At 45.2% G+C, this 12,832-nt stretch overlaps 1 protein-coding gene across 1 annotated transcript in view; it reads right to left on the bottom strand.

The window, feature by feature from the left end:
• CFAP65 (cilia and flagella associated protein 65) overlaps positions 1-12,832 on the bottom strand; it is a 70,460-nt gene that overhangs the window by 21,687 nt on the left and 35,941 nt on the right. Inside the window, exons 17-23 of the mRNA XM_032234392.1 lie at positions 12,621-12,749; positions 11,548-11,764; positions 10,330-10,458; positions 8,627-8,803; positions 8,113-8,179; positions 7,095-7,205; positions 621-812 (exon numbers count right to left, since the gene is read on the bottom strand). Of these exons, the coding sequence (XP_032090283.1) occupies positions 621-812; positions 7,095-7,205; positions 8,113-8,179; positions 8,627-8,803; positions 10,330-10,458; positions 11,548-11,764; positions 12,621-12,749 (1,022 nt within the window). The remainder of the gene's footprint in view (positions 1-620; positions 813-7,094; positions 7,206-8,112; positions 8,180-8,626; positions 8,804-10,329; positions 10,459-11,547; positions 11,765-12,620; positions 12,750-12,832) is intronic.

Raw genomic sequence — 12,832 nt, 5'->3', positions numbered from 1 at the left:
ATGGCCATAATAAAAGAGGGACTAAATTAACCCTTCTATCAATTTATTTTGGGGAAAAGATATGTGTAGCAGAACTTGGGGTGTTTGGGGGTAAAAAGTAAAGCAAAATATTGTTCACATCAAGATGAAGATTAAGAAAGTGGAATCAGTAATAGATCAGACTTACCTTGAGGTAACAGGGGTAACCTATAAATTTTATGAATTAATAAAATAGTTGTAATAGCTTAAAAATATTGGAACAATTAAGAATCCTTTCTGAACAGAAGCAGACAAAGAGTAGCTTTGTTGCTGTGAACAAAATATCAGAACTTAATTGAATAAGAGTCCCCAGAATACAAATTCTAAAGCTGAACAAAATTGGATTTGGCAATTCAGATGATCTAGAATATTCCTTTGAGTGCGTATAGAAACAGTTTTTTTCTAATTAATTTGAAAATCTGGAGCAATCTATTTTCACTCATAAACTCAGAACCGAACTGATTTTTCAAACAATTTTAATCAGATTTCACATGATTTATGAAAGACGAATACATTTCAGTGGGCTAGCTAAAGGGTATTGAGAATGGCAAGGAATATAATTCCAAAAGGAAAGGGTTTATTCTTAAGGATAATAACTTTACCGAGTACATTTTGGATTCCAGTGGGCAAAAAATCCATTCCGTGTGGGCTGTTAATCCGGGGCCAATCTCTCCTCTTGGATTCAGGCAGGTAAAAACTGCATGATGGTGATTCTCTTTCTCTACTTGCAGGAGGGCATCCATCTGAATTTCATAGACTGCAGTGGTAGAACCTCCGTTATACAATTCATAGATCTGGAGGAGATAGAAACCATTTCCAGTTGGCCTATTGGCAAAGACTATTAAATATTTTCTGACAAGACGACTATAGGTACACAAATACCTTCATTTTGCATAATTCCAGCCTTTCACTTCTCTATTATATAATCATTGCTAGGGGGAAATTAATTTGGGAGATATGAATATTTAATATTAATTGCCAATCACCTCCGCTAGACCGATTAGATCCCACAGATTAGGCCTCCTCCGAATTCCATCCGCCGGCCAGTGTCGACTGGCGACTACCCGGAAGAGAGCCTTCTCTGTGGCTGCTCCGACCCTTTGGAACGAACTCCCCGTGGAGATTCGAACCCTCACCACCCTCCAGGCCTTCCGCAAAGCCGTTAAAACCTGGCTGTTCCCACAGGCCTGGGGCTAAAGAGCTGTTGCCCCCGTCTGGAATGGTATGACTGTTGTGTGTTTTTAAATTATGTATTGTTATGTATCATTTATTTTTTATTTTTTTGTCTGTCCCCCCCCCCCCTTCCCTGATTTGATTTGTTAGCCGCCCTGAGTCCCCTTCGGGGGAAAAGAGCAGCATATAAATATAATAAATGAAATGAAATGAAATGAAATGAAGTGATATTATGAAGCAATCTTAAATTTTAAAATATATTCTAACATGGACGTAACATGAATGAATGAAAAATATTCCCCAGCAGGATTCCCAAGCTATTTGTCAATAATATTACCTTGGAGATGTGTGTGGGGTGTGTGTGTGTGTGTGTGTGTGTGTACGTACGTATGTACGTACGTACGTACGTACGTTCTGCTTGCATGCCTGCCTGCCTGCCTGCCTAGACTAGCTGTAGCTTCCAAATATCTTCAAGGACAATGCTCACCTGAGGTAACCAAGGTGTGAACAATTGTGAGAAAGTATTCACAGTCCAGGAAAGGTTGAAATTAGTTTACCATGTAAATCTGTGCTCTCCTGGCTGTTACCTACTACATGCTCATTATTCAGAAGCTTTGAGTTTAGAAGAATTGCCCAAGTTGATATGAATTAGGGCAAGCCCATCCAGAATCAAAGATGGGAAACCACAGAGCAAATAATCAGCACTCATACTTACTCAGTCTTCTTAAGGTTAAATCTGAGTTTGTTCCTCCCCATCTAGCCCTAAGCAGCTTTCAGGAACAAATATGACATTGATGGTATTGTTTGGTTGACTAGGGTTAAAATGTATTATCAGTACAGTGATGATTTGTGACTTCATGTTGATGGATGACCTCACTCAGCAGTTTCACGTAGATGTTAAATAAGTGAAGCTAGAGTGTCAGGCCCAGAAGTGGGATGCTCCTGGATCAGCCAAACCAGTAGTGGCAGCAGTGGGACGCTCCGCCCACCCAACTGGACGCTTCTGCGCATGTGTGCGCGTGCACAAGAGAGAACACGAGCGAACCAGTAGTAAACCGGTTAGGAACCCACCACTGGTCAGGTCCTGAGGTATCCTGCCAATCAGGGGCTTCAAGATGGATCTCTCCCTATCTGTCAACACTGACCAGAACTTGACATAGAGAACCCCCACTTCCAAGCCCCAAATCCGGAATAACAGGGTGCCATAATCAATGATACTGAAAGCTACTGAGAAATCTAGAAAAACTAGGACAATCACACTGTCCTTATCTTGACTCCACCACAAATCATCAACATATGTGACCAATGCTATCTCCAAACTGTGCCCCAGCTTGAAATCCAATGGCAATTGGTCCTGTTTCCTCTTGGACCCTCTGAAATGGTAGTCCACTTGCCATCTCAACTTCACCTAAAAGGGGAAGGTTGGAGACCTAATGAAAATTGTCCACAACCATTAGGTTCACCAATGCTTTCTTAAGGGAGGGTACATTCTACTTCTTTCCAGACAGGCAAAATGACCTCCTCTCCAAAATCAATTTATCATTGTATGGGTCTAGTTTCATACAATATGTCACATTCTGGGAGACCTTAAACAAATTGGAGGAATTTTGATGTAAAACCCAGGTGGTTATACAAACAAACCTAAGGATCAAGTCCACTTCCAGTGGCATCACTGGGTCAAACACTTCCGAGACCATCCCTTTCATAACTCAAAAAAAAAAAAATCTGCCTGGTTGAAATCTAACAGGGTAGATCTGAGATACTTTTTTCACCATAGAACTTTCCTCGCATACAGTATATTCAGAATATGAGGAACATTTTCGGCATCAGCAGAAAAAGTCACTCAGATTCCTGTAGCCACTTCACAGGTTTACGTTAAACAGAGTCATCAGCAAACCATCTGTGGGTGTAATAAGAGCAGAAAGAGCATTTACATTTTGCCACTCTTATTGCTACAATGTATTCTCAAATATGCGCTCTTATACAAGAACCCAGGTTTATCCTTTGCTTTACTTCAACAGTCCTACAGGCACTAAGATAAATGCTGCTTAATCTCTTGGACCTCTTTGAACCATCAAGGAGAACCATGGGATCAAAGCACAAAAAGAATTGAATTGAATTGAATTTATTATATTTCTATGCCGCCCTTTTCCCCAAAGGGGACTCAGGGCGGCTCACAACCCAAGTCAAGGGGGAAGGGTACAAATAAGGAATAAAAAGACACACAAAACAATACCATAGTTTAAAAGCACACAACAACCATACCATTCGAGGGGGGGACAAGACTCATTAGCCCCAGGCCTTTCGGAATAGCCAGGTTTTAAGGGCTTTGCGGAAGGCCTGGATGGTGGTGAGGGTTTGAATCTCCACGGGGAGCTTGTTCCAAAGGGCTGGAGCAGCCACAGAGAAGGCCCTCCTCTGGTGGTTGCCAGACGGCATTGGCCAGCGGATGGAATACGGAGGAGGCCTAATCTGTGGGATCTAATCGGTCTATTGGAGGTGATCGGCAGCAGGCGGTCTCTCAAGTACCCAGGTCCAATACCATGAAGGGCTTTATAAGTGACGACTAGCGCCTTGAAGCGTATCCGAAGACCAATAGGCAACCAGTGCAGCTCGTGGAGGATAGGTGTAACGTGGGTGAACCGAGGTGCACCCACAATCGCTCGCGCGGCTGCATTCTGGACAAGCTGAAGTCTCCGAATGCTCTTCAAGGGCTGCCCCATGTAGAGCACATTGCAGTAGTCCAGTCTTGAGGTCACAAGGGCACGAGTGACTGTTGTGAGGGCCTCCCGGTTCAGGTAGGGACGCAACTGGTGCACTAGGCGAACCTGGGCAAATGCCCCCCTGGTCACAGCTGACAAGTGGTGTTCAAAAGTCAGCTGTGGGTCCAGGAGGACTCCCAAGTTGCGAACCCTGTCTGAGGGGCGTACTGTTTGACCCCCCAGCCTGAGAGATGGAAAACTTGGCCAATTAGTGGAAGGAAAACACAACAGCCACTCGGTCTTGTCTGGATTGAGAACAAGCTTGTTAACCCCCATCCAGACCCTAACAGCCTCGAGGCACTGACACATCACGTCAACCGCTTCACTGAGTTGGCACGGGGCGGACAGATACAGCTGTGTATCGTCCGCATACTGATGGTATTTTATTCCGTGCCGTCGAATGATCTCACCCAGTGGCTTCATGTAGATATTAAACAGGACGGGGGACAGGACCGAACCCTGCGGCACCCCATAATTCAGGGGCCTAGGGGACGATCTCTGCCCTCCGACCAACACCGACTGTGACCTGTCCGAGAGGTAGGAGGAGAACCACCGTAGGACAGTGCCTCCCACCCCCACCTCCCGCAGTCATCGCAGAAGGATACCATGGTCGATGGTATCGAAGGCCGCTGAGAGGTCAAGGAGCACTAGGATGGAGGCATGACCCCCATCCCTGGCTCTCCAGAGATCATCGGTCAGCGCGACCAAGGCTGTTTCCGTGCTGTAGCCAGGCCTAAATCCCGACTGAAAGGGATCTAGATAATCGGTTTCCTCCAAGGACCGCCGCAGCTGAAAGGCCACCACTTTCTCAACAACCTTCCCCACAAAGGGGAGGTTGGAGACTGGACGATAGTTATTTAAAACGGCTGGATCCAAAGATGGCTTCTTCAGAAGGGGTCTCACCACCACCGCTTTTAAAGTGGGGGGAAAGAACCCCTCCCAAAGGGAGGCAATAACAACCGCCTGGATCCAGCCCCGTGTCACCTCCCTGCTGTTAACAACCAGCCAGGAGGGGCACGGGTCCAGCACACATGTGGAGGCACTTACAGCTCCCATGGCCTTGTCCACTTCCTCAGGGGTAACAGCTTGAAAATCAATCCAGAGATGTCGTTCCAGATTCTCCCCTGGTGCCTCAGCTGGCTCTGCGCAATTGGAGTCCAGGTCCGTCCGAAACCGAGCAACTTTATCCGCGAGGAATTGGACGTATTCCTCAGCTCTGCCTTGCAAAGGATTGCTCGTATCCCTCCTGTTCAGGAGGGAACGGGTTATCCTGAACAAGGCGGCTGGGCGCGACTCAGCGGAAGCTATCAGAGAGGCAATATGCGTTCTTTTAGTCGTCCTAATTACCCGGAGGTAAGCTCTGATGCTGGATCTTAAACGTGCTCGGTCTGACTCAGACTTACTGGATCTCCATCGTTGCTCTAGGCGTCTCTTTCGGCGCTTCATCTCCCGGAGTTCCTCAGTAAACCAAGGGGCCCTCCTGGATCCACTGCCTCGGATCGGCCGTAAAGGCGCAATCCGGTTAAGAGCCTCTGACGCTGCTGAATTCCAGGCAGCTACCAGAGTCTCCGCCGGACTGCGGGCGAGGGTATCAGGAACAACGCCAAGCTCCGTCTGAAAGCCCAAAGGGTCCATAGGGCGCCTGGGGGGAACCACCTAATCGGTTCCTCCTCCCTACAGTGGGGGTTTGGTCTCCGAAAGTCAAGACTCAGTAGGTAGTGGTCCGACCATGACAGGGATAAGATCTCACTGCCCCTCAAACCAAGATCACAACTCCACTGCTCCGAGAGGAGCAAGGGGAGGGCTGCTGCAACACTGTTGGGAGGCAGGTACATTAACAGCAAGCCCACTTGACCCTTGAGGTCCAACTTCACCAGCAAGGACTCACACCCGACAAGCTCCAGAGCAGGGATCCTACGAGGAGCTAGAGACTCTCAGATAACAATAGCCACACCCCCACCCCTTCTCTGGGGTAGCGGATGATGAAGCACCTGAAAACCCTCTGGGCACATCTCAGTGAGGGGGACTCCTCCCTCCGGGCCCAGCCAGGTTTCAGTAATACATGCCAGGTCTGCTCCCTCATCTAAAATTAGGTCCCGGATGAGGGGAGCCTTGTGAACTACAGACCTGGCATTTAGTGACAGCAGCCTGAGACCAGGGTCCTGATTACTCACGCCATCTGGCCTTGGAGTGGGACTCATAGGGCCAGAAGGAGGGATCTCTATGACGTAGCGAGCCCTCCTTCCCCGGTAATGGCCAGCCCTAAAGTCCCCGCCATATCTGCCCCTCCCTGTTAAGACCGTAATGTTCCGGCCCACACCCGTGTCCGTGGTCCCTCCACCCACCCCCATAGCCCCCGCATTCCCTGACAGGCCCTTCGAATCAAACATCCTGGGATTGGGAATAGGCCCAGATCCCCCAACACTTCTGCGAAGCACTCAGTGTGGGGGAACCCAGTTCCAATCCCAATCCTCACATACACACCCAAGCGCTCACTCACTCACACCCCCACAAAAATTTAAAAATTACAGCAATATAAAATAAAGGGGAATTACACAAGTTAAAAAGTGGGATCATTCACTTACAATCATACTCATCCACACTACTTACAGAGAAAAAATTGCGCAGGTATAAAAGGATGTTAAAATAAGCGAGCAAGTCCATAGAGACAAAAGTTCGTAGAAACGACAGCACAATAGGCCAGTCAAAGCTGGCACGATATGAGGGAGCTAAAGTGACCTCTTTTTCTAGTAGCCTGGAATAAGAGAAATAATAGTCGAGATGGCTAGGATAAAGTTCCTGGAGTGGTAAGGGACGATGGTAGCCACGGTAATGGTCGCAGTCCGGGGGGAGAGATGTAAAACTAAAAGTCCAACGGGCTAAGTCTATAAAGATGAAGAGACTGAAGAGGCACAATTTGGTCCAAGGCTCTCATCACACACCCATTCCAGGCAGGAATTAAGACTTTGGTGGAACTGCCTACCAGATTCCCAAGGAAAAATCCCAAACTCCCTCTGAAATTATCTAGGTCCCTTCATTGGAGAAAAATTGGATGGATCCTAACTCCCTGTAAAGATGGAGGAGACAGCACCAACAAATCAAAAGCAGTTAAAGAAACAAGGTGGGTTTTTGATGACTCACCTGTTTGGGAGAATTATATGTGCCAATAGCAATAGGTGTGAACATATGTTTAGCTGAAGTGAAGTGAATGTAGTGGCATCCCAGCTTCAGGGTCACGCCAATGAAATTCAGCTGCAGACACAGAATAAAAAGAAGAGAGATGAAATAATGGGTTATTTCTTGCACCATAAAAGCTGCATTCATAGCAACCACAAATAGCATTTTCCCCCACTCTCATTCTTTAAAATGTTAAAAGTTAAAGAGAGTAGCCCATTAGCATTCTCAATGATTCTCATCATTAAATCTCATGCCATGGGTTGATGTGGACACAAATCTGGATTTTCAGATTTTTGAAAATTCTGAATTCCTGGAAGAGGAAAACAAATAAAAATGAAAAGGAATGCAGTACTTCCACACAAATCTTGAATGTGTAATGGGCATCTAATAGAAGGTCAGTAAAAAAGGAGAGAGGTATCATTGGGGAATTGGATTTTAACTGAAAAATTAGGGTGGGCCAAAGTAGAAAAGGCAACTTAAGAACAACCTTAGAGATCAAGGAGATGATGAAACCACTAACAGTATAAAATGGAATCATATCAAATAAAAATCAGCAAAATGTGATTTATATTTTTCTCAAGAAAGATACCAAATTGGGATTAGTTCTCCTTGGTCTCCATCCACAAACCATGGAGATAAAATCACATTCTTTTGACTGTCACTATCACCAAGAGAAAGTGCATCAAATCATAAGACAACACTTGTTTCAAATAGTAACTGCTAAATAGAAAATTGTGCTCTCAGTACTATTCAACTACCATAGTGCCTGAAAGAGTAACTATAGTGATACTTATGGATGAAAAACTAGAGGTCTCAGATATGTTATGGTGAGTATGTGACTCATAAAAAGCACACACTGTGTCCAAGGACATTTCACCAGTCTCCTATAGCTATAGCTGCCAAAGAATTTAGTGCGGCCTTAGGGAAGAATCATATCACTTCCTCCTAGGGAGTTTATGAACCTCTGCACTTAATATCATACCAGAATTTCTCGACCATGGGATACTTTTAGTAGGACTGGGAGTCGGTCAGTGCCAATGAAATCATGTCTGTTGAAGGAAAAACGGATATATATTTTTTAAATGCACACATAAAACCATTCCAAACTCTTTTAACTGATGAATCCTACGTATATCAAATTAGAGATCAGGAACAATTCTTTCCCTGTTGCAGAAATGCGCTGTTGCATAAAGAGCATCCTGGGCACAAGGATAGCAGTAGATAAGAAAGAACAGTGTAAAGTTAACCTACGGCTGCCTTAGATTTCAAATAAATTCAAGAATTGAAACCTGAGCTCAGGAGAAGGTAAAATCATGCAATCCTCTGCTTTGGGAATGGTGTTGAGAGAACTTTGTTGGAATTTCGTACTTCAGGTGATCATAACAGGGTCCCAAACTATGAGTTAAGTTGGTGTGGCCTATCTAGCATAGGAGCTGAAATTGACATTTGGGTGAGTTCAGCTCTCACATAAGTAAGGAATTATAGTACATAAATACCTGTAAGACAGGTGTATAATTTGCTCTTCTCCTGGAGGAAGTTTTCCTGACTTGGGAACGATGGTGAAAAGCTGATTATCCTGGATCCGCATCTGATGCAACTCACTGGGATCAAACTCAGTACTTTCTGCCCAATATTCCATGTCAATCTTCTGGTCAGAAGGAAACAGAAAATCCCTACAAAAGCAGTTAATGCCCAGAAAAGGAGGAAGAAAATGCATAGATCCAATCTTTAGAAGACAGAATGACATTAAATGCCAGGAGAGTGCCCAGCTGACAAATGTGCTCATTGCTAAGCAGGCTCTGATCATTCTCCCTTCAGCTGATGAGTATCAATGGCCCATTCTTATCTTATCCAGTATCCAGGCTATGAACAACCAAGATCAGAGATGAGTTGCTGCCGGTTCGGGCCGGTTTGGCTGAACTGGTAGTGGCGGTGGTGGGAGGCTCTGCCCACCTGCTTCTATGTATGCACAGAAGCATTGTGAGCGTGGGCACAAGCACAAGCGAACTGGTAGTAAACCATTAGCAACCCACCACTGAATCAGATTCAGGGCGCCCAAAGAACTTTACAACATCTCTTACATAATGCTGTACAGCAGGGGTGTCGCATCAGGGTTCTGTTTGACCACAGGGGCGGGAGTGGCATGGCCAGGATGGGCATGGCCAGCTCAACATCACTCCTGTCAGGGGCGCCTGTGATGACCCAAGCGCTCTGCCAGCGAAAACGGGCTCACAAGCTCCGTTTTCAGCTGCCGTGGCCTCCTGCAAACATCTGCCAGTGAAAACGGAGCTTGGGAGCCTGTTTTCACTGGCAGAAGCACTGTGGTCCAATGGTGTAGTAGGGTGAGGGGGATGTATGGGTCCACAGATGGGTGTTGGGTGATGGGACTCATGCTAGGAGAGGAACCAGGAAGGCAAGCGAGCTGCAGTTGGTTCAGAAGCCATCCAGCCCTGAAGCCTACTCGCTGGAGCCAGCCAGAGAGCAACTGGGCTCGAAGAGCGCTTGCTGGAGCCAGGCCAATTAAGTACTTGCTGAAGCCAGCCGGGAGCAACCAGGAACAGGAGGGAGGAGTGTGCTAAGTCCATATAGCCAGCTGGCTAGTAGAAGCCAGTAATGTTGGCTAGAAACCCTTTTACTCTATTGATCACCACGTGCCAAACTGTGACTCCAGTAAAAAGACCCGTTCTGCTCATAGTGTGGCCTCTTGTTTTGCTAGCTTGATTTGGTGACACATAGATGGTATCCATCTAGTCCATTTTCCTTCTCAATGCAAGAAAGACATTGCTATAGTATCCTCACTAGCAAACCTTTTTAAGCAATAAAGAGCCCATTTCTATTTCCCCAAATAACTTGTTCCATTGCCAAATCTTACATTCACAGCCACTCTCTGAACACCAGAAATAGAATTAAGTAACACTGAAGACAAAATTCTAATAGAATTTTTCTTTACCTGCATATTCATGAATTGTGCCTCAATATTATCTATAAATCAGACCACTTGGCCTGTTAAACAAACTAAGCATGAGGGATAATATTTGTGCTTAACTGCAGAGAAAACTTTCCCCAAATTAAATCCATACCATGAAGATTCTTATCTGATCCATCCTAAATGCAAGCGCAGGAGGAAGAAAAAATGCAAAAATTCTGAACTCTAAAGAGAAGCTATTCCTGGTTAAGTCGGTGGTTGAGGATTACATACCAGTTTACAGGTATTGTTCCATTGTTCTGTATCATCAGCACAACCACAGAGGACTCACATCCAACTGGAGCTGCTCCAAAATTGAAATCCACCATCACAGGTGTGTAAACTGGGGGGATTCGCTGAGTGCTACATGTTGAAGAGAAATGAAAAGTGAGAAGAACGGAGGAGGAATTGTTCCTATGTTCAATAGTCCCAGAATCTGGCTTGTTTACATATTGTATTTTCTTATGTTTTGCTTGAAGAAGAAGAAAAAGGAAAAGAAAGGAAAGAAAGTATTGGTTGCAGACTATGATGTAATCAAGAGTGTTTCTGTATGGAGGAACTAAAGACTAAGTCACCATCAAAGCGGACGCCAGCCAGAGCAGTGCAAGATCAGAAGGTATCGAACAACCAGTGCAGGTGGTATCTTGCTCAACAGTAGTAACTGTGAAAGCGATCTTGGAGTCCTAGTGGACAACCATTTAAATATGAGCCAGCAGTGTGCAGCAGCTGCCAAAAAAGCCAACACAGTTCTAGGCTACATAAACAGAAGGATAGAATCAAGATCACGTGAAGTGTTAATATCACTTTATAATGTCTTGGTAAGGCCACACTTGGAATATTGCATTCAGTTTTGGTCACCATGATGTTGAAAAAATGTGGCGACTCTAGAAAGAGTACAACATCAACATAGAAGATTAGGGGACTGGAGGCGAAAACATATGAAGAACGGTTGCAGGAACTGGGTATGTCTAGTTTAATAGAAAGAAGGACTAGGGGAGACATGATAGCAGTGTTCCAATATCTCAGGGGTTGCCACAAAGAAGAGGGGGTCAAACTATTCTCTAAGGCATCTGAGTGTAGAACAAGAAGCAATGGGTGGAAATTAATCAAGGAGAGAAGCAACTTAGAACTGAGGAGAAATTTCCTGACAGTTAGAACAATTAATCAGTGGGACAGCTTGCCTTCAGAAGTTGTGAAAGCCCCAACACTGGAAGTCTTTAAGATGTTGGATAGCCATTTGTCTGAAATGGTATAGGGTTTCCTGCTTAGGCAGGGAGTTGGATTAGAAGATCTCCAAGATCCCCTCCAACTCTGCTATTGTATTGTATTGTATTGTATTGACTTGGTCCATAGAATCCCCAAGAGTCAGACATGATTGAATGGATATCATCACCACCACCACCAGCATCAGCATCATCGACTAAAAATTAGTAGGAAAAACAGGACTCTTACCTGTGTCTGGTGGGCACTCGGAAAGTGAGTTCTTGTGGTGTTGGCTCTCGCTCCAGATATTGGTTCAGTGTCTCCAAAGAAAAGAGCCTCCAGAGGTGCAGCTTGCTGATGCCAGAGGCACTGCCTGTCCCACAGGCATCAACGATGCAGATGGAAGGGTAGATGCCAGTTGCTACCACACAGCAAACAGGCAGCTTTTCCCCCAAAGGGTTTGCAGCTTGCAAGGGAAGCAAGAAAACAGTCAGTGAGTCAACCTTATTATCCAAAATCCAACCATATGGCATTTGGGATGCAGGAAATGGTAAGGAAAGAACTTGGTTTTCAGTCGCTGCTTGTAATTAATTACGATCTTATTTCTCCTTTATATCAATTAAGGCAGTAGACAACAATATCTCTACCTCCCTTGGTAAGTCGTTCACATCTTCCACCACCAATGGAAAAAAAGGGAATCCGTTCTATTTTTTTTCTTCAGTCCCCATATATTGCATATAAAACAAAGTACCCTATTTTTTGGAGTATAAGACGCACCAAGATTTTGAAGAGGAAAATTTTTAAAAAGGCTTTTGCACTCTGCAGACCTCCCAAAAATGACCTGTTTTTCACAAAAACAGGCCCATTTCCCCCCCCCAAAAAAAGGGTACGAAGAGTCTTTAGGAGACTGCTCCTGGGGGATGCCCCCCCAAATGGTCCATTTTGCACAAAAACGACCCCATTTTTTGTCAAAAAAGTGCATGCATGGCCTTTAGGGGGCTTATAGAGTGCCCCTGGGTGCTGGGGGACAAAATTAAGCAAAAAAGGTCTGTTTTTCATTCATTTCTGCCCTCCACAGCCCCCAGGAGTTCTCTGAAAGCCTCCTAAAGGCTGTGCATGGCCATTTTGGTGAAGGGGGCAGGGCTTTGGGAGGCAAAAAATGCTGTAGTCAGTATATAAGATGCACCCAGATTTTCAGGCTCTTTTTTGAGGGAAAAAGATGTGTCTTGCACTCTGGAAATTATGGTAATCACTGGATTAAACAGGCACTTCAGCAAACACCAGGAACCTTTGATGGTCACTAGCTATTCCCAGAATGTTACCTTTGGGAGTGCAAATGGCACAATAGATTGTCCACATGTAGCGCAGCCGGTGAGCTGGTTTTAGAGTTACTTGCAAGTTGATCTTTCCCCGAGCCCAAACTGTCCCTTTGTAGTGATCAAGATCTATTGCTGTGAATGTGGAGTGAGAGAAGAAGAAAGGAAACAATGGAATTACTAAGGGCAGGCTTCCAATGATACAAAGAACCATAGAT

This window comes from Thamnophis elegans, chromosome 1, assembly GCF_009769535.1.
Source record: "Thamnophis elegans isolate rThaEle1 chromosome 1, rThaEle1.pri, whole genome shotgun sequence".
NCBI classification, from domain to species: Eukaryota; Metazoa; Chordata; class Lepidosauria; order Squamata; family Colubridae; genus Thamnophis; species Thamnophis elegans.
Note: the sequence above shows the minus strand (reverse complement) of the source record. Positions and strands in the feature narration are given on the sequence as shown.